Below are 20,857 nucleotides of genomic sequence, written 5' to 3'. Positions count from 1 at the left end.
GCCGGGGGGTGGGGCGCCTCCCATTCTTGGCCCACAGAATCTACCCAGCTTCAGAGAACCAATGCGGAGGCCCTTGGGAATGGCCAACGTGGATCCCCAAGGCTCCTGGACAGAGTGAGCATCAACCTCTCCTATAGTCCCTTTTGCTCTGGGGGCTCCCCTCAAGATTGGAAGATAGAGAACCGAGACAGGACTGTAGAAGATCTGGGACTTTTAAACACCAGCTTGGACTTGGCTTCCATGCCAGGGTGGAAATCATAGGGCGGATCAAAAAGAGCCAAGGCTTTTGGAGAGCAAATGGCCATTACCTCCTCTCTCTTTGGGACTCTTGAAGGAATCACAGCTCTTGGGAGTGAGAAGTTCAGGGATCTTGATGTTGGCAACAGCCCTCCAGCAAGATCTCAATCTGAATACAAGCCGGCTTCTCTACTCCTGGTACTAATGGGGAGCAATCCCCCAAATGTGGACCTTAGGGCAGCTGGACCCACAGCATATCCCGCTACTCCATTGGCCAGCTACCACCTCAGCCTCCCCATAACCTGCTCCGGCCTCATAAGTGGCATCTGGGACAATTACCACCAGTCACCCCACACTTCTGAACAGGTGTTCTGTGTCCTACGTCAAGAAAACCAGGGCCACAGCCCATGACCTTGCTCCGTCCCTGTTAACACAAAGATACTGGCCCGCAAGTCCTCCCTGCCAAGGCCATCTCCTCTTCTTGTCTTTTTTTTTTTTTTTTAAGATTTGTTGTATTTATTGGTTTAAGGTGACGATAACATTGTATTTTTCATCAGGCTCAGCATGACGTTTTGAGCTGGACACGCCCCATGGAGTGGTTAAATTTAGCTCTTTAATAAATGCATTACCTCACGTAGCTCTCCTTTTCTGTAGTGAGATGGTATAAACATCCACCGTCACTTTTCAAGAATACAATATGTTGTCATTGACTGTAGTCATCATGCTGGACAACAGATCTGCTGAAATTTATTATTTCTCCCATCTAACTATCATTATGTACCTTTGGATCAACCCCAAGAATTTACCTCGCCACGTTATAATAACTATTATCAGAAAGACAAGAGAAAATCAATGTCAGTGGGAAAACGAATTGGTATAGTCATTGTGGAAAATGGTATGGAGATTCCTTGAAAAAAATTAAACAACTGATGTGGCCCAGTGATCCTACTACTGGGTACACATTCAGAGGAAAAGAAACCAGAATGTTGAGGATAGTTGTGCTCTCCCATTCACTGCAGGACTGACTAGTTACCATAGCCAGGATATGGAATCAGTTGAAGTGTCCATCAATGGATGATGGATAAAGAAAATGTGGTATGTACATACAATGGAATATTATTTGACCATAAAAAATGATGAAGTCCTGGCATATGCAACAGGGTGCATGAACTTACAGGAACTTATGGTCAGTAAAATAAGCCAGGCACAGAAGGATAATCACCACATTCTGCATGGGATCTGAAAACGTGGAACTCGCCAAAGTAGTGATCAGGAGGGTGGTTCCCAGCAGCTGAGTGGTTAGAGGGGATGGGAGGGATGGAGGAATGTTGGTTAGAACATCCTCCTGTAGGACATCGGCCCCTCCACCCTCTTCGGACTCCTCCATTCCAAGGTGAGTCATGTGGCTAGAACTTTCCTGCCAAGGTTGCTCATGGAATAGTCCTGTGGACACTCTTTTCTGTCCCCTTACTACTGGATTTGCTTCCTCTGGTTACCCCGATTTCCTGGACTCCCCAGTAACAGAACATTTTTAATCATCCTAAACTATTTACATATTCCCACTATTGCTCTAGGGCCCTCTTCCTCCAGCTGGCCCTGAACATACTGGTAGGTCCCACGTTTCCTGTCCCTCAGGATGCTCTCCCTAGGAGGTGTCCAGTTGTCTAGTGGTTGCTAGCACCATCTTCAGGCTGGTGAGATGCGAATCTGTTCCACCTCGGGTGCGTCCACTGGATCGCCGTCGAGCCTTTCCGCCTGGGTCGAGATGTTGAGGAACTACAAATTCAGCAGCTCCAGATCAGCTCCCGTTGATTCCTCTCAACCTCTCCTTCTCCTCCTCCTCACCGTGTCCCCCACTTCAGCCAAAGGCATCCTGGCCCCCCACACTGGAAATGGGGCTCTTTCTTCTTCGAACTCCTCCCCCTCCCTTCCAAGCTCCTCCCCCTCCCCTCCAAGCTCCTCCCACTCCCCCTAGGCCTCCATTTCCACCCATTACCAACCCTGCCTTTGCAAGTTCCGAGTATTTCTGGAATCTAGACTTCCTTCTCATGTCCACTTCAGCCATCCCAATGCAGGCCACCATCTCTTCAGAAAGTGACTTTCGTGGCTGTTTAATGGGTCTCTCTGCCTTCGTTCCCAACCCCTTTGCTTCTGCTGTCTCCTAGCACCATCTCAGTACCCAGGTCTCAGGACTATCTCTGCATTATCCTCCATTCCCAGTACTGTATGCTCCCTGGGATCTGACCCCTGGCCACGGTTTCTACCTCACCTACTATTTCTCCATTTTACATTCTTTGCTCCAGTCAATCTGCGTTCCTCTCCTCCTAACCTTTCCATATGCTTTTCCTTCTGCCTGGACCCCTCTATCCCCAGCTTCTTCCTACTTACCACCTCTTCCAGGAAGCCTTCCCTCACTCCACAGGCTGGCCTGTGCTCCCTTCCTCTGCTCTTGGGTCTCCCAAGCCTCATTCTAATCCTGCTCAATTGCCTGATAACGCATCTGTTTCCCTTTGAAGACCGTAAGATCCTTGTGGACAGGGATTCTATCTAACACCACCAAGAAGTACTCATCAAGTAAACAATCGGACAAAATCTCAATGTGCACGCTCTAGACACTCTCCAGTGAGTCACTTCTCCAAGTGGTGGCCAACCTTGGTGGCAAGACCCAAGATCCTACCTCAGGACCTTTGCACCTGCTGGTCCAACTGCCTGTAATGTTCTTTTTCAGATATTCCCCTAGTTGGCTCCTTTATTTCTCTCAACCTCTGCTTATCAGAGAGGCCTTGCCTGATTATTTGTAAAATGCCGCCCCCTGGCTCTGCCCTCCCTCCTTTCTCTGTTTTCTTTTTTCTCCAGGGTGCTTGTCACCATCTGTCACATTTCACAAGGTCATTGTTAAGATGAACCCTGCCCCCCGCCTTTAAATGTAAGTTTCTTGCCGTTTCCTTGGTACCTGTAAAAGTACCTGGTATTACGTTTATGCCCAGAGTATCTGTGGGCTATACCCAGCTGAATAAGTAACTGATAGAAAACAAAAAGAAAAGGGGAAAAAGAATTAATTTTGTTGTACTTTTCCCCCTTGTTTGGGGGCCTTGTTTTCATGGTTCTTGGCCCAGATGTTTGTTATTTTTTCTCGTACCCGAGTCAAAATATGGATGAGTCTGCACGTGGTCAGGCGGGCCCAACTGGCCACAGACTGGCCATGGGAGGGGCCGGGCTCCGCCGGCGTCCTCCTGCTTAAAGCTCTGGGCAAAGGCAGCCAGTGAGTGATAAGAGGGCCTCTCACGCAGGCCCTGGCCGCGGACACCCACGTGTGGTGTTCCCTGGGATCGGCCAGGCCTTGGCCTCCCCTGGAAAGGCGCAGCTGGAGTCTGGGGAGCAGCTGCACCTGGACAGAAAGTTCCCACTGGCACCAGGGTTCTCTGGTCCACTTGGCAAGACGTCCAGAGACCCCTGGGACAGCCGCCCCGGGTCCCAGCCACCTCCTGGCTTCTGCTTGTGCCTCCTGGAGGATCCCCTGCACAATGTCCCCTGCCGGGGGGAAGGGGTCTGCTCATCCACTGCCCATGAAGCCCTGGAAATAGGTCTCCAGCTTCTGCATTGGGAGGGACACAAGTCCAAGGCGTGCCAGGTCCAGCATCTCCTCGTTTGTCCCTTGTCACCCCTAAGGCTGGGGAGGTTCCTGGAGGCGGGGCCTGTGCCTGTCTATCACCAGGGCTTCCCAGCACTTGGCACAACACCTGGCACAGATGAGGTGCTCGGAAGTGTGCCCCTGGCACACTGAATGAGCCCGTCCAGGGATCATCCCCACCCCACCCCCAGGCAGAAGCCGCCGCTGCCTGTTCAGGCCTCCGTTTCTGGAATGCCTGACCTCCTCGGGATTCCTGGTTCCAGTGCCCTCCCTCCTGCCAGGAGTTCCAGGAGGGCAGGGCTTGAGTCTGACTTGCTCACTGCCTTGGGTTCACCGCTGGAGCCCCAGCATCTAGCACAGTGCCTGGCACGTAGTAGCAGCTCAGGAAACACTCCCTGCATAAATGAATGATGAAACTCAGGGCATCGTGTGTCTCCTCTAGGGTCACACAGCAGAAGCTGGATTGAACCCACTTTCTCTGAGCAAGCTGTGAACTCCACAAGGACAGGGACTGGTCTGCTTCTCCTCCTCACAGGATCCTCAGTGCACGGCAGACCCTACATCTAGTAGGTGCTCAGCAAACACTTGTTGAATGAATGAATGACTTCGAAGGCGGAGCTCTTAAAAGTATTATTTTGCCACCCTCTGGAAGGAAACGGGGCCTCATGTACAAACAGGTCACAAGTCCCATTTAGAGGGCCAGCAGCATTTAAAGACACAGGCAAGGATTCAGGGGCAGAAACGCGAGCAGGCTGGTACAAGTGTGGGCTCCCTCTCCTGTGGCTGGGGCGCCAGCCTGAGCCTCCCCTCCTGGCCGGCAGGAAGTGAGCTGGGAGCCACAAACTCTGTCCGTCAATGAAATGTCAGGGTCAAGGCCACCGAGACCAGCAGAGGCAGCCAGACCATCAGGAGCTCTGAAAGAAAAGCAATTATAGAGCCACCGGCAGTTCTGTTGTTTTTTTGTGCAAATTAACGTCAGGTGTCTCGGTCAGACTGACCAGTTAGGAAAGGACACCCTCTCTGGGAGGGTCAGTGAGAAGCAGGAAATTTTTTTCCTCTCTGCCCAGAAGTGAGAAATAAGCGTGCAAAAATAAGAAAGTAGGGCCTCGGGTGGACTGACTGGAAGGGCAGCCACCCTCCGGCAGGAGGCGGGGAGCCCCCTCCACAGGGCACTGCAGGCAGAGCCCAACCCGTCCTCCTTAGAGACCCGGGAGGCTGTTTGCAGAGGCAGGGCTCTCAGGAACGCCCTGCTGTCCTAACTCCAAGTTCACCGGGACTGGGCTGGACTCACTCCGGCTAAACCCCAGGCTGATGTAAAAGGCCCTTTGGATCCAGGTGCCAGGAACCAAGAAAGGCCACAGGCACGTGGGTTCTCTCTTTATCTAGGTTCCCTGACAATTCAGTGACCTTTAAAATCAAAGGCCAGGGTAAGCAGTTCCTTTTCTTTGCTGTCAGACTCAAAGCAGAAAAACAGGTGTGTGTGTGAGAGAGAGAGATGTGTTCACCCCGGCACTAATCCTGGTTCTTGGCACGTAATAGACCTCAGCAAATATTTGTCACCTGTCAAGTGAATCCCATAAAAGGTGTCAGAGATGAACCCAGGAGGAAGTGCCGAGGGGCAGGTCTGGAGCAGGCACACGCTGGCGTGGAGGTCCGCAACAGGCGTGTGTGTGAATGTGCAAATGTATGTGCACGCAGCTGCAGGTGCCTGTGCTTCTGAGTGTGCAAATGTGAATGTGCACATGACCTCAGGTGTGTGTGCGAGCTACATTCGTACAGGTGTCTGGACACGCCTGGGTCCCCGGGCACGGTCATGAAGCAGCATGAGCGCATGCGCGCCCGGCCGGCCCCGGGACCCGGCGTTTCCATAGGCTGCGCGCCTCTTCCACGCTGCGCCAAGTAGGCCAGGCTCTCCCGCACACCCAGAAGCCCAGGGGAGTGTTCCCAGCAGGTCTCGGGGCAGAAGGGACCTAGACTTACCCAAGCTACTGGAAGCAGCCCTTGAGACTGTGGCCTGGACACCTTTGGGAGGGGGGACACAGAAGGATCCATGAGAAGAGAAGGCATGAGCTTTGTCCAGAAAGCAGCCCCTTCTAATCTGCTCTGCTCCTTGCGGTCAGAGTGATCTTTCCAAAACCCGGATCTACTCACGTCACTGTCCTGCTCCGGGCCCTTCAGGGGCTTCCCCGAAGCTTTCAGAAGAAATATCTAAAATCTTAGTGTGAGCTAAGAGGCCCCACGTGGTCTGGCTTCCCCTGCTTCAGCTCCTCCCACAGCGTTCCCGCAAGCCTGGTCTTCTCTCAGATGCTGTAGCAGGCTGGGCTCCCTCCTGCCACAGGCCCTTTGCGCATGCTGTACCCACTCTTTCAGGTTCTCTCCCTCCTTCCCTGCCCCTCTTAGTTGATACTGCTTCACTTTCCAAATTTTAGCCTTATTTCTCTCCAATCTAGTAGACTAGGTTCCCTTGTCCCAAAAGCTCAGGGCTCCTTTTACATTTTCTTCACTGCACATAGAACAATTGTAAGTAGACGTGTCTAAGTGGGATTATTGGAATAACGTCTCCCCCACTAATCCGCAAGCTCCCCGTGCAGGGTTTGTGCTGTGGCTCATCACAGATCCCCAACCACTAGTACAGAGTCTGGCACACAGTTGGTACAAGAAACGTATCTGTGCAATGAATAGATGAATGAATGAACAGAAACTGCTCTGAGTTCTTCGGTTCCCAGTAAGATCCTAAGGTGCCAGACTCTGTCATCTCTCCTCCTCTCCAGAGAGTCCCAGCTAGGAGCCTCGAGGAGGGAGTGGCCGCCTTACCTTTCCGTGTGATGGGACCCAGGTTCAGGACGCGGGATGGGTCTATGAAGTCCCCACTTCGGAATCGGCTTCTGGAACAGGTCTACGGGGAGAGGGGGACAGAGCAGCTCCGTGAGGGCGGCTGGTGTGACCCCGGCATTGGAGCATCCTCCTGCCTGGGCTTGAGGCAGGCGAGGCAGGAGGAGATCAGCTCTATCATTTGTCAGGGTCTCAGGCAAGTCCCCTAAGTTCTCCGCTCCCTGGTCCCCCTTGAACACGGGTCTGGTCAACATGCCTTACAGAGTTTCTGTGAAGCATCCAGACCCTACAGCACGTAAGGGGCCCGCGCGGTGCTTGGACTGGCAGCTGCCCTTACTGGAGATAAGCTTGTGGATAAGATGAGTGGTTCCCAGCTGGGTGCCCGTGGCTGAGCCCAGCCTATTGCCCAACAGCTTAGGTTTCCCGCTGGGCCTTGGCCACCCCATCTCGCTGTCCCTGCTGTCCTGGTGCTGAAGGGGGAGCAGGTAGAGGTGTTTGCCTTCTCTAAGGCCTCTGGCCAAACGCCTCCGGTCGTGGAACGGGGTGCTGGCAAGCGGCGGAGGGAGGGGAGGTGACTCACGGGCTTGCACTTCTCGTTCAGGGTGTCACACAGGTACACCTCGCAGTGCAGGTAGACCAGGTCGTAGTTTCCAGCAAACCGGAACATCTGCACGGCGAACCGGCCCTGCGGGGACTCTCCGTTCTCCACCACCTGGATGGTGGGGTCCTCCGTGTGTGGACACCTGGTGGTGGGTGAGGGGAGGCCGTGTCATACAAGGTGTTTGGTTAAGCAATGGAGCCAGACTGCCTGGGTTCAAAGATGGCACCATCACCTATTAGCTGTGCAGCCTTGGGAAACTGGCTTAATGTCTCTGAGCCTCAATTTCCCCATCTGTACATGGGGGCTAATAATTGCAGCCTGCATCGAAAGATCGTTGTGAGGCTTAAATTAGGTAATTTTTCCAAGTGCTTCGAACAGGATGTGGTGCTCTGTAAGTGCTCTCTCTATTTGATCCTAGTGCAATCTAAAAGCCAGCACTTCTGATCCGGAAAATGCATTCAACACTCTTCAGCAGCTCTGTGCGATAAATTCCAGTCTTTGGGGCCTAGATACAAACTGTACGAATATCTTCCTGCATATTCCAACATCTGTATTATTATTTACGTAGTTCTTTCTTTAAACCCACTTATATTTTTTTAAGGAAATACATTTATTCCCTAGAATTTTTAGATCAGGACCACAAATGTCAATCACTTGGCCAGCAGTACCTCTTGCCATTAATAGAACATGATCAAACAAATGAGAAGAAGGTGAACAAGAGAGTGCTAGTCACTTTTAGTGAGACCTAAAACAGTTATGCATTCTTTTTCATTGCAAAGGGATATTCCAAGTAACAGAGAGGGCTGAAGTTCTGATCAGCACCTGGCCGAGAAGCTCCCCTCTGAAACAGGAATGGGTTAGACCAGACCTCTTAGGATACTTTCTCTGACTGTGCTATTAACATTGCAAACACCCCTCTCCTTGTCCGGCTTCGTTTTTCCAACGCCCTTTTCCACTAACACACTGTAGACTTCACTTTCATATAGTTGTTGATCTCCCCTTCAGAATATAAGCCGTGGAAGGGCAAAGCTTTTAGTCTCTTCTGTTCATTGCAGGATGCTCAGAGCCTGCCACATCGTGAGCTTCCATAATATCTGCTCGCTTTATGAACGCAATGTTCTTGCTCATGCTCAGTTTTCTCAAGCCTGTCGAGTAAAAGGCAGCACACCTGTGTCTTCTCAGATTCAAGGGGTCCTCAGCTAACTGTGCCCGCCCCTCCTGGCTCCTGGGCAGGTGCCAGGCTGCCCACGGCTCTGCGCCTGCCTTTCCATCAGGATTCTCCCCATTTTCACAGAGCTCCCTAGGGCTCTGGGGAAGCTCATGCAACCCGCCTCAAATGTGATGTTTTAAAAAGCAGGCAATAACATATTTTAAGGATGATAAAGGAAACCAAATGGAAGCACATTTCTTAAAATAGTAAAATCTTTGATATGTACTTTACATATTTGCATAGATATTATATATAAATATATTTGTGACCAGATATTTGATAGTGCATTCAATGGTAAGGTCCAGTGGAAATTCTAGTACTACAGTAATTCTAGTACTGACTAGTGGGACTGCAAATTGGTGCAACCGTTATGGACAGTGGTATGGAGATTCTGCAGAACACTCCAAATGGAACTACCATTTGACCCAGCTATTCCACTCCTACTACCCAAAGGACTTAAAATCAGTATATTACAGTGACACAGCCACATCAGTATTTATAGCATCTCAACTCACAATAGCTGAGCCAACACGTGAATGGATAAAGAAATTGTGATATAAATAAACAATGGTATATTACTCATCCTTAAACAAGGAGGAAATTATGGCATTTGCCTATAAACAGATGGAGCTGAGAATATCATGCTAAGCGCAATAAGCCAATCCCAAAAAAACAAAGACCAAATATTTCCTCTAATATTCAGATGCTAATTCACAATAATGGGGGAGAGGCTAGGAAAGAATAGAGGTACTTGATTAGGTGGAGGGGAGGGGGCGTAGGGGAAGGAAGGATAGTAAAATGAATCAGACATTATTACCCTGTGTACATAAATAACTATGTGATTGGTGGGACTCTACATCACGAATAACCAGAAGAATGAGACAGTATCCTCCATCTGTGTCTGATGTATCCAAGTGCATTCTACTGTCGTGTGTAACTAATTAGAACAAATTTTTAAAAGTACAGGTGAGTATTGACAGTCTCTTCTCTGGAACTCTCCTATGACTTTTTTCTTTTTCTTTTTTTGGTCAATATTCATGAGGATGGGAATGCTAAATTCTAGCCTCAGGATAATGAATATAAAGATGCACTTCTCCCCACCCAAGTCCCAAGCGCTCCCTGAACCCCATCCACGGCCCCCCAGGACCCGTTGCCTACCTGTCCTGGATGATGAAGTACTTCAGGGGGTCCGTGGCATTGCCGCTGGGTGTGGCATAGCAGTTGGTCATCAGCAGTGCGAACCGGGACAGGTCCCCCCCATCCAGCATGGTGCCCACGTAGAGGAAGGCCTCGGTGGACAGCGCCACCGAGGGGCCTTGGTAGGGCTGCGTGTAGGCAGCGGTCTGGAAGAGCGCCATCCGCACGGTGAACGCGCCGGTCCCGCCCACGCCGATGTTGAGGGCGCTGCGGGGGGAGGGCTGGTGAGAGGACCCGCTGGGAGGACCCGCTGGGAGCACCCACGGAGGCGGCCCTGCCTGCTCAGCCTTCCTGCAAGTCCCCGGCAGTCATCTGCATCCTCATCCAGCAGGAGGAACGGAAGCCACCCACCGTGACTTTGCAAACTGCCTCCAGTACGCAGGGGTCCCCCCAGGGTCTGGCTGGAAAGCAGGTTCTGACTGGGTGCGGGGAGGAGCCCGGGCTCTGCATCTCTAACAAGTTCCCAGTGACAACCACGCTGCGGGTCCAGAGACCGCATTTTGAGAGACATGCCCAGTCCCTCACTTGGTGGCCTTTGCTACAACCGCTCTCAGCTTTCAAGATGGCTCACACAGCTTCTGGAGGAAATCACCTGGCTTCCTCCTTTAACAACAGGTTAAGCATGAAGGGCCATCCGGACGGCAGACCTGAGTCTCAGAGCTCCAGGGTGACAGTCTAGCCGAGGTCAGAAGGTTGGGTTTTATAAATGGCTTACGGGTGACCTCACTGAACACAGTCACCCTACTGTGAACTTCACTGGGTGATCCTTCAAAGGACGCTGTCACGTGAAATAAAGTGCAGGAGAACACTCAGTGAAGTTGAAGCTCAGTCACAGGCGAGAGTTCTAGCTCAAACCCAAACAAGGTTAGATGGCCGAGGCCTGGCTCCCCGGCACCTCCAAGGCCTAGGATATGACCAGGTGCTCAAGGACACCCCTTGTCCACGTGGTACTCCTGTCAACAGCCTGGCGTGAGCAATCTTCTTCCTCCAGCCCACCACACACCCTCATCTGTGCCCAGAGCCCTTCCCTGAGCCTGGAGAACTTGTAACCATGGGTGAGCCTCAAAGTGAAGGTCACCCTCCGGCAGGGGCTCCAGACCCGATGTTTGAATCCAAGCTCTGCCACCTACTAGACTTTTCGACTTTGGGTAAATGACTCGGAGCCACAATGTCCACATCAGTACAAAAGGAATAATAATAATATATCTACATTTCTTATGACTACTATAAGATTTTAATGAGTCCCATGTATGGGACTTTGTCTGACAAATGGTAAGCTCTCAATAAATGCTAATTGTGAATACAATTATCCCTTTTACCAATGTTAGCATCATCAGCCTATGAATCATTCTATTGGAAGACTTTCCATTTTATTTAGCAACAGCATTTTCTCTTTAAAAAAAAGTAGTAAAACCTCACGTGGTACCCATCCTGGGTGGAATTCTCTGGCTCGTCCGTGCAAGCAACCCCCACCCCACCAAGGCACCTCCAAAAAGCATAATTCGTAAATGCCCTTTAATCAGACATTCTGAATTTACAGAGAAGAGAAACTGTGCTCAAAATATAGGATATGATTTTCTCCATGTTCATAGCAGGGCACTGAGATTCCATGGGGACTCCGAGATTCGCCCTCCTTCCCTCCAGTCCAACCATCCTACCTCTCTGAAAAGTCAGAGACTCTAATATTTGATTCATATCTGCAGAACACTACTGCCCTCCTAAGAAAAGTAGTACAAATATTGTTCAACCCACATCTGACATCCAGAAAGGGGGTGTGCACCCCCAGAGACTTCTGGTTAAAATGCAACTGAGGCTGAACTTGAATCTGGCTCCAGAATTCCTAGCTGGGCTCCTCCACGAAGCAACCCTGCTTCCCAGCCCTCAAACCCAGTTCCCAGTGGGTGGCAGTTGGCAGGGCAGAAGAGCCTGTGAGTTAGGGTCATGGGTGGGGCTGTCCAGGTGCACTGGAGCCCCTCCCTGGCCGCACCTGACCATTGGCTGCAGGGAGGTCTTCAGGCTGACCAGCATGTCCAGGGGGTAGGAGCAGGCAAAGTTGATTTTGATGTTGATGTCACGGATGATGATCTCATTCGCCAGGTAGAGGGTGTTGCTGTAGGTGGCATGGGTTTCGTTCCTCTGTGTGTGTTGGAGGGTGAGGAGTGGGAGAAAGAATCAAGAGCATCTTAGTCAGACTTCAGTGCTGAAACAGGTTGTCTCTGGCCACCTGCAAGCTGCCCTCCAGGTCTCTCTGATAAAAAGTCACGACAGCAGCGGGCATTTATGAGCTCACAGCACGTGCCAGACCCTGAGCTAAAGGCTCTTCCGCCTCACTGCATTAGTCTCTCCAGTGATCCTAGGAGGTAGGGTTGCTGCAGCCCTGCTTGGTGAATGAAGAGACAGAGGTTCCGAGTGACTGAGTAATCGCTTGCAGCACAGGGGAGCTAGGAACCCTGGCCTCTTTCCAGTACCCGGAGCTTCCTCATTTGAAGACTAAGACCGTACAGCAAGTCATCACTAGTGGAATTTCACACTGTGTCCTTGGCAAATGACAATCAATTACTTTCTTTCTGTTGTTTCTTTCCTTTTTCTTTCAGGGGATTAGGGAGGCAGAAAGAAGCAAATGCTTCTTACTCAGCCTTCATTTCTGGGTCTCATCCATAGAGGCCTCTGTGGGCAAGGTCCTGGTTCTCCAAGTACCCTGCCTCCAGGGGTCACTGGAAGTCAACAGACCTGCTTCTGGTCCCAACGCTGACCCCTACTGGCTGGGAACAATCACTGCCATGGACCCTACTTTTCCCATCTGTAAAGTGGGCACATATCACTGGATTCCCCTCTTTACTTGAAGGTAACATGTATTCAGGGCACTCAGCCCCAGCCACCGTCCTAATCACTTCAGACGCATTGACCAGTGACAATGCTCGGTTAGCTCCAATTCAGTTATTCGGCCAGGCTAAAGAACTCACGGGTGTTCACACAGCCGCTAAGCGGCAGACCCGGGGCATAGCCAGGCAGCGCTCAGACCCTGCCCCCGGCTGACCCGGGCGTACCGTCAACACAGTCCCACAGGGGCCGTCCTGGGCGGGGGTCACCACAGACATCCAGTCCCGCTCGCCCTTCTCCCTGAAGCCAGAGCAGCGGCTGTCACGCAGGTACATGAAGACCTTGTCGAAGCCCAGGCTCCGCAGCTGGCACTTGCTCAGGGACACCTTGATGTCGTTGGCCCCACACTCCAGCCTGCGCTCCACGAGGGAGAGATCTGAAAAGTCAGGAAGGACAGGATGGGGCCCTGTGTGGGCAGTGCAGGTGCCCAGCAGTCCCCGAGGGTCCGGTCGAGGCGGCTGGTCTGGGCACCAGCTGGGGTGCTCGTCCTTGACGGGTCATGCTTTCCTCTTGGAGAGACGGGGACAGAAGACTGCATCTGAGCATCCCGGGTGGGTCCAAGGGCCAACCAGGCAGCCTACACCCCCCTACGGGCGGGTTGGATGCAAAATACGGGATGGTTTGGGGGTCTCTGGGTGGTCCGGCATTAAGTAACATTGAATCCAATTTTAAAAAGAAGAGGAAAGGGAAATTTAACTGCAATTTCTTTCTACCTGAAGGGGACAGTTCTCACTGCTCATGTCTTTATTCCTACATACTTGTCACTTCCCCTCTTAAACAGGGAACAAGCCTTAGGCTCATGCAAGGACAACCAGCTAGAACGTTCAACGGCTGAAGCACATCTTAATTTCTCAGTGCTTTTAGAAAATTGCTTTACCACAGTACCGTCGCCACACCTTTCTTTTTGCTGATTTATTTTTATAGTCAACTTTCTAAAGTGCTACTAAGTTGCAAACATGCTAGTGACCACCAACGTCACGAATGAATGTGAAGATGAGATTCAATTTGAAGAAAACTGGTTAATAATAAAATTCATCTGTCCACGGGCACCTCGGTTGGTTCCATAGTTGACTATATGTCAAAATGCATTCTATTATCACGTGTAACTAGTAAGAACAAATTAAAAAGTGTGAAGTAGTAATAATGGAATTCACAGCCTCGGTTGTATGTGTGGAGATAGCAGAATTGTGCATGGGCACCCGGCTGTGACAGAAATCATGACTAAAGTCTGGGTAGCACCAGCCAGCCCAGAGAGCCAGTGCCTTGCCCAGGATCCAGATGGCGGGGCCTGAGCTGCAGGGCAGCCTCTAGCCACATGGTGGCAGCAACTTGCATGCCCACTGCAGGGTGGGGGCCTCAAAAAGAAGACCGAGTGTGAGGTCCCCAATCCCCGGGAGCTTTGGAGTCAGCTAAAAGGGCACAGGAGCTAGGGAGAGCTTCTTGCCCGTTTTAATGGGTCTCAGGGGACCTTTCTTTTTCAGATTGGATATTTAGCCCTTGGGTCATAGCCACAGGGCCCCCATGCCCCTGGGAATGTGCCCCTCCCCCAGTCGCTGGCCGCTTTCTCAACACACCACCTCCTCTCCACCGTCCTTACCAGTGATGTTGAAGTCCTGCCTGCATTGGCAACGCCACCTGCCATTATCCGATACACAGTCCTCGTCTACACTGCACTCCTCACAGGTACCTTCCACAGAGCTGGGATCTGCAAGGTCCAGAGAGAGACAGACCGAGCGTCAGCAAAGTCGCGCCCCCGTCCCCTGCAGGGCCCTTGCTGTCTAGGATGGGTGAGGAGGGGCCTGGCTCACCTGTGCAGTAGGCCAGATGGCACTCGGGGGCCGCCGTCAGGTTGTAGACATAGTAGCCACCAGCGCAGGCCTTCACCTGGACGGGCGTGTCCCATAGGCAGCAGTGACCGCTCCAGTGCGCACAGGCCGTGCGGCTCACGATGCCCTCGTCGCTGGACGGGTGCGTGCCGTTGAGCCACATGGGCGCGGCTGTGTTGCAGCGCAGGACAGGCACGCAGGTCTCCGCCAGGCGCATGCCACCCGGACCCACGAAGCGGTACCAGCCGCTCAGGTCCGTGTCGCAGGAATACCCAGCCCCATACTCGGTGCTGCGCCAATATTCGTCCAGGATACGGTGCGCCCGGCACGGATCGGCGCACACCAGCTCGCCCCCCGCGGGCACGCAGTCCAGCCCTGGCCCGCAGGAGCCCGGCGAGCACTCACAGTGCCAGCCGTCCCCCGCGTAGCCCTCGGGGCACACGCACAGGTAACTGCCCTCCACGTTGACACAGGTGGCCAGGGCGTGGCAGCGGCTGAGCCCGGGTTCCGCACACTCGTCCACGTCGGTGCAGCCCAGCCCGGGCGTCAGGCGGAAGCCGTCGGGGCAGACGCAGGCGTAGGAGCCCAGCGTGTTCACGCAGCTGCTGTTGGCCGAGCAGTTGTGCGCCCCCGGAGTGGCGCACTCGTCCAGGTCCACGCACACGAGGCCGTCACCGGTGAAGCCCGCCTGGCAGGAGCACGTCGTGACGACCCCGTCCTCCATGCAGGTGGCATTGCTGTGACATTCAGAGCACCTTCCTGCAGATAGAAGAGCCCAGCCTCAGAGCAGGAGCAGCTGGGCTAATGGCCAACCAAAGATTCCTCCCAAGGAGCCTAGGTTCTTTCACCCTTGCTGACTCCTCCCAAGTCTCCCTGATGATGTCTGAGCTCCCGCGAGTCCATCCTTCTACCTTAAGCATCGCCTTCACGTTGTCTTCCTGACACACGGTCCCACATCCAAAGGGACAATGCACAGAATTCCCCATGCTTTGCTAGGACCTTCCTGACTTTTGCACATTTTATGCCTTGGGTCCAGGTCCCCTTTCCTGCTTGATGAGCCTTCACCAAGACACTGCTCTCTGAAGACCTCCCCAAGTCCACCTAGCAGGGTCGTTGTACATTGTTCCACAAAATATAATAGTTAAAAAAAAAATGAGCTGCTGTTCAGTGAGCACTTACTACATCCAAGTAGCAGGATATACGCTTTTCATTCATTGTCTTCATGAATCCTTCCCAGTGGCCCCTTGAGAATCTGTTTTTACTTATCTTTATCTTAAAGATGAGGAAACTGAGGTTCAGAAGGATTAAGTCCCCTGCTCAGTTGGGAACAGCAGAGCCATGACACACATGCAGATGGCAGGACCCAGAGGGTGTGCTCTTAACTGTGACCCAACAATCTAACTTGCTGTGCTCAGAAGAGAGGCTGCAGGTGGGTGAGGGCAATGTGTGACCTATGGAAGTCAAGTGTTGGCAGGCCTTAGCCATGTTCTAGCTCCTCGCATTCAGTGCGTGGTCCAGGGACCACAGGATCCGTATCACCTGGGAGTTTGCAAGAAATTCAGAGTGTCAGGCTCCACTCCAGACCTATTGAGCCCGGCTGCATTTCAGCAAAATTTCCAGGTGAGTCCCGTGCACATTGAAGTCTAAGAAATGGACTTAGAATAAAGACTGTGGAAATCCCAACCAAGATAGGAGAGGGAGTACTGCTTCCACAAAGGGCACACTGCAGTTCTTGTGCAGTTCTTGTGTGTGTGCACGCACACACACACACACACACACACACACTTACTTGTTTCCGAGGAGTCAGTGGCTACCGCTCTGATGAACCAAGGGGTTGCTACCGTGACTGTCAGCAACCAGGCCAGAGAGAACAGACACCCCATCCTGTCCGCAGTTCCTCAGCTGCTTCTGGTCCTGGGAACAGTGGCCCTAAGGCAAGGACAGGTTGGCCCCTTGGGATTTCCTCCCAGTTTCTGATACCAGAAGTCCCGTGATCACAGACGGACGGGACAAATGCAGGCTCTAACGCCCTCTCTGTACCCCGGAGGAAAGTGTTGGTGGTTAAGCTGCACAGCCCCAGAGGAGCCACTTATGGGGACGACAGATGCTGTGCAGTGTGGCAGCCCTGGCTTTGGTGCATGTCCCTTCTGTAGTGTCACCCTTGCTCCGACCCACAACCCGCCCTTGGTTCCCAGGTCTCAGTGGGCATTTTGAAGAACTGAATCTCTCAATTGGAACACAAAGTGGCAAGACGGGTAGCTTTGGATTTTAACAGTCAGTTCCTGGTGCCCTGCCTGGAAACATTCAACTTGCTCAGATCCATTCCACAGATGTTTATTGAGTAGCTACTATGTGCCAAACAGGAAGCTAGGTGCCAAGGAGAACAAGAAACATGACGAATCCATGTCTTCATGTAATTCAAGTATGGTAGAGAAATGTCTTGAGATGATCAACCTCCACAACACATTACAATGTTTCTAGAGTTAACATTTATTATGACACCCCGTATTGCCCCAGTTTTTACTGAGCCTGCAACGGTGTTTGAAATCCCTGTGTGGCTAGTCACTACCAGTGTGACCTTGGACAAGGTATTTCAGTTTACTGAGGTTGGATTTTCTCATCTTTGAAATGGGGGTCGCTGCTTCCACAAATTGAGTGTCTCAGATGTGCCACACTCAGTTCTGAGAAGTCCCTGTCCTCAAATGACTTGTGTTCTATAGAGCCATGTTTTCCAGACCTTTGTGACTAAGTACATGCAAAAACACCCCCCCACACACAGACACACACCCAATCCAAGTTCTATCAAACTACTCTTATCCTTACTGTGTGCATTGCTTGCTGACGTATTCTATTATTTAATTAAAAAGAATTTCACGTTGGCTCATTATCATATCTCCTGTGCCTGGTACATAGTAGGTGCTTAACTAATATTCATCAGATGCATGGAAAAATAATAGCTGTTGTTATAGGAAAGCTTTGGTTCCATGAGGAGGAGACTGACTTGCCACAGATCATGAAGCCAATAATCAGCAGGGAAATGACTTAAATCCCCAGTATCCAAACACTTAACTTCCTTTCCCACCTCCCTCAAACAGAAAATGAGATGGGGCAGATGCTGGGCCAGGAGAAGCCAGCCATAGGGTGCCTTACCTGAAGCCAGGCGGGAAGGGCTGGTCCTGTCACAGTGTGTGCCTCTTGTTTATATACACACATTCGCTGCTGGTGGGCACTCTCCCCTCCAATTAGTCTCTGGTTCTATTTCTTGAGATCTTTTCCTTGGGGGTGGAAATTTTCTTTTTTCTTTTGGCAAAATGCTTGCCTTTTCCAAACTGCGAGGTGTTTGTTTTTCCCCTAATTACTAGAGACACCAAATGACTGACCTTGGGGTCACACTCTGCCTGGAAATACAAGGTCTCTGTTTTGCACCTTTTGACATCAAGAGATTCCTGAGTTAGACATTAACTGGGCAGGCAGTGCCCAGGGTTTTTCTTGGTCACTGACAAGGACGAGGTGGACCCAAAGAGCCAGGCAGATGCCAGCATCTGAAGCCAGGCTGCGTTAGGATAAAAGGGATGCTGGCTGTCCTTGCTGGGTGGGCACCTGTCCTGGGGAGGATTCCCTTCCCTCACTCCATCCTCACCAGATCAGCCAGCTCCTCGAGGGTCCTGGCATGAGCAAGAGAAGAGCCAAGAATGGTAGAAAATCAGAGGCAGAAGACACTTCAGATGTCCCTGGACCCCATCCACCCTGAAACACGAGAAAGCTGAATTCCAAAGCACGGAGGGCCCTTGGGAGAGGAATAACTTTGTGATTTCAATAGACCGACTTTGGGGCTAGCCAGTCTGAATCCTAGGTCTGCCATCTTGGTGTGCCAGCCGGCTCATTTCTTAATCTCCCTGACCGCGACCTCCTTGTCCACAACATGTGGTCACCCATTTCCTGAGATGCAGTGACGGTTAATGGAGATGATGCTAGTAAAGTCACATGGATGGTTTTACTGGTGGAAATTCTGCAAATGCTGCTTTGCCGATGGACAACCACACAGGTAGAAAATGACAGAGGCTGAGTAGTTGAGAGCCATGTCTCCTGACCCAGTCCCACGTGGGTGGCACCCCGAAAGTCAGTGGAACAGAGAATGTCATCATATTGAGAAAAATCAAACATCTGTGAACTTGGGCTGAGCAGGAAATAGAACCAGGACCACCTCATTGACTTTTGGGGGGCTTCCTTTGTTCCGTCCCAGGCAGGAGTCCTTAGCACTGGGACCAACACCTGAGGCCGATTGCACAGGAGGGCATTTCTGAGTCAAAACATTGGCACAGCAATAAGAACATGGGTACCTCTTCCCAAAGAGGTACCGCACAGAGGTGTTTAGAAATCAGTTGCCAGACCCAACCGCAGGACTCACCAGCCCCGGGCAGGGCTGCTTTTATTTTGGCCAACTTTCTCATCTTTGCCAAAAAGAGAAGAGGTGTCTCATTGTTGCCCACTTTGGCAATTCTTGGGTGAAGAGGGATGTTATCATCCCTTCGTTTGTTGAATTACCGATTATTCTTCTTTCTGGAACTAGCCGTTCTGTTTGTAGCCGGGGCCTTTCTGGGGAGGCCCCACGTACCCCGGGCTGGGTGTCTTGAAGGGGCTTAACTCTGGCCACTCCAGTGGCTTCTGGAGCTGCCTGGGTGGGGGAAGGGGGGTTGGCGCTGGGGTCTTTTCAGGTCTCTGTGTTCGAGCTCCACACCTTGGCGCCCGGCTGGCCATGGAGGGGCGGCTCTCGGGGGATAGTTAGCTGGCTTCCAGAGGCGGCCACCACCTTGCCTGTGAGGGGACCTTTCACAGGCAAGCCCGCCACTCGGAACCTGTGCCCACCTGCCTCGTGACCGGCCTTCACTCTCAGGGGCTCTCTTACCACTCTAGTCGCCCCAGGAGCCAGCTGGGGACCAGAAAGGTGGGCACAGGTCCTGTGCCCCAGAGCCCAATGGAACACGAAAATGGATCCATCCCTGACCTCGAACCAGCCTCTCCCTCTCCTCGCGTAGACACCCCAATAAAGGCTCTCTCCCGCCCTGTGCGTCCCGACCCAGCCTGTTCCCCTTGCACCTCCCCGCACACCCCTTCCCTCCACGGCATGGCTTGTCCCCTCCTCTCGGGACCCAGGAGCCTAACAAGCAATCTTTCCCCTGGCACCATTCTGCCCGGCTGGCCTCGCCACACCTGAATAAGAACAGAACCTACATTTTAAAACAATCAGCGCTGTCCTCTGTCAACCCAGTCGGGTCGCCCCGCAGTGTGTCTCCCACTCTCCTCAGACCTCTCCCCCAACCCCCTCTTCTTGGGGACGCCATGGCAGACTTCCCTGGAGCCCCCGAGCTGAGGCCCCCTCATCTTCCCATCTACCTACGTCTCTCTTGGGATGAAGGTCACCTCGCCCTGCCTGTGACAGCTCTCTTCCCAGGTCCTCCGATGGCCTGTCCTCTCCTTCCATTACCCCTTCCTTCTAGCTCCTCACTCTGCTCTCCTTCCTGGAGTGTCCACATCTGCCACCCCTTCTACAAAAACCGTCCTCCGATCCCGCACCCATGCCACCGTTTTCTGCCCTTTCTGCTGTTTTTCATCACCAAATGTCTTGAAGGATTTGTGTGCACTCTCTCTCCATCACCGCTAGACGCCCTGTGGACAGCCAGCTCCGTTGACCTTGCTCACCAAGACCGTCCAAGATCCCCGTGTTCCAAACGCCATCGATACTTCCCACCTTATTTCCAGGGCAGTGTTCACTAAACCTTGCTTGATCTCTTGAAATACTCTTCTCTCCAACTTTCAAACACAGACAAGAGACTTCATGTTAATAATCAGCACAGCTCTTGCCTACCAAGTGCTTCTCGGATGTCACGCAGTGTGTTTTTAAATCTGTCATGGGAAAGAGTGCATCACAGCAACCCATGTTAGAGGAGCTAGGACCGAAGTTCAGAGAGGCTGGGTAACTTTCCCAGGATGACACAGCTAGTCAGAGCTAACTCCAGACTCAACCCTAAACCCCACTCCAATTTACCCATCCGATGGACTGTATTCCTTGAGGGTAGAGAACAATCCATGCTCAGCCATAAGAAGGCCCTAGAATGACAAGTGATTTTTAGGTCTTTTTCAGCAGAGTGAAGGTAAGAAATGGAGGGTCAGAAAACTGATCAGACAGAACACAAGAGATTAGAAGGAGCGGTCCGTGGGTGTTGGGACACCACCTGCCCCCTGCACCTATACTGCCTCCCCATCTGTACTGGAGGCTGCAGTCACACCTGCGGGACTTCAGGTGCACACCTGTGCTCCGGCTCGTGGCTGGTCAGCAGCTGTTCCACGTGACCGAGTCTCAGCAGTCTCCGTGGACCTGGCCTTAAGGTGGAAGCAGGTGAGCCTTGCACCGTGTCCTGAATACTAACACCTTCCATGTCAGG

General features: G+C 52.1%; 1 protein-coding gene across 1 annotated transcript; it reads right to left on the bottom strand.

The window, feature by feature from the left end:
* Positions 1-4,720: 4,720 nt before the first annotated feature.
* Umod (uromodulin) lies at positions 4,721-16,297 on the bottom strand. The gene is made up of 10 exons (XM_047532950.1): positions 16,204-16,297; positions 14,397-15,173; positions 14,186-14,293; positions 12,756-12,964; positions 11,696-11,844; positions 9,670-9,915; positions 7,281-7,443; positions 6,683-6,764; positions 5,849-5,890; positions 4,721-4,782 (listed from the first exon to the last, which is right to left on the bottom strand). Exons 1-10 carry the CDS (start codon positions 16,295-16,297, stop codon positions 4,721-4,723), a joined length of 1,932 nt encoding a protein of 643 aa, XP_047388906.1.
* Between the last annotated feature and the right edge of the window lie 4,560 nt (positions 16,298-20,857).

This window comes from Sciurus carolinensis, chromosome 18, assembly GCF_902686445.1.
Source record: "Sciurus carolinensis chromosome 18, mSciCar1.2, whole genome shotgun sequence".
Classification (NCBI taxonomy): Eukaryota; Metazoa; Chordata; class Mammalia; order Rodentia; family Sciuridae; genus Sciurus; species Sciurus carolinensis.
Note: the sequence above shows the minus strand (reverse complement) of the source record. Positions and strands in the feature narration are given on the sequence as shown.

Coding starts and splice junctions, on each gene's coding strand:
- Umod (XM_047532950.1), bottom strand. CDS start 16,297: ATGGGGTGTCTGTTCTCTCTGGCCTGGTTGCTGACAGTCACGGTAGCA. Junction 14,294..14,396: donor CCATCTGGCCTACTGCACAG/GTGAGCCAGGCC, acceptor TGGACCTTGCAG/ATCCCAGCTCTGTGGAAGGT. Junction 4,783..5,848: donor GGCTGCTTCCAGTAGCTTGG/GTAAGTCTAGGT, acceptor CTTTTCTTTCAG/AGCTCCTGATGGTCTGGCTG.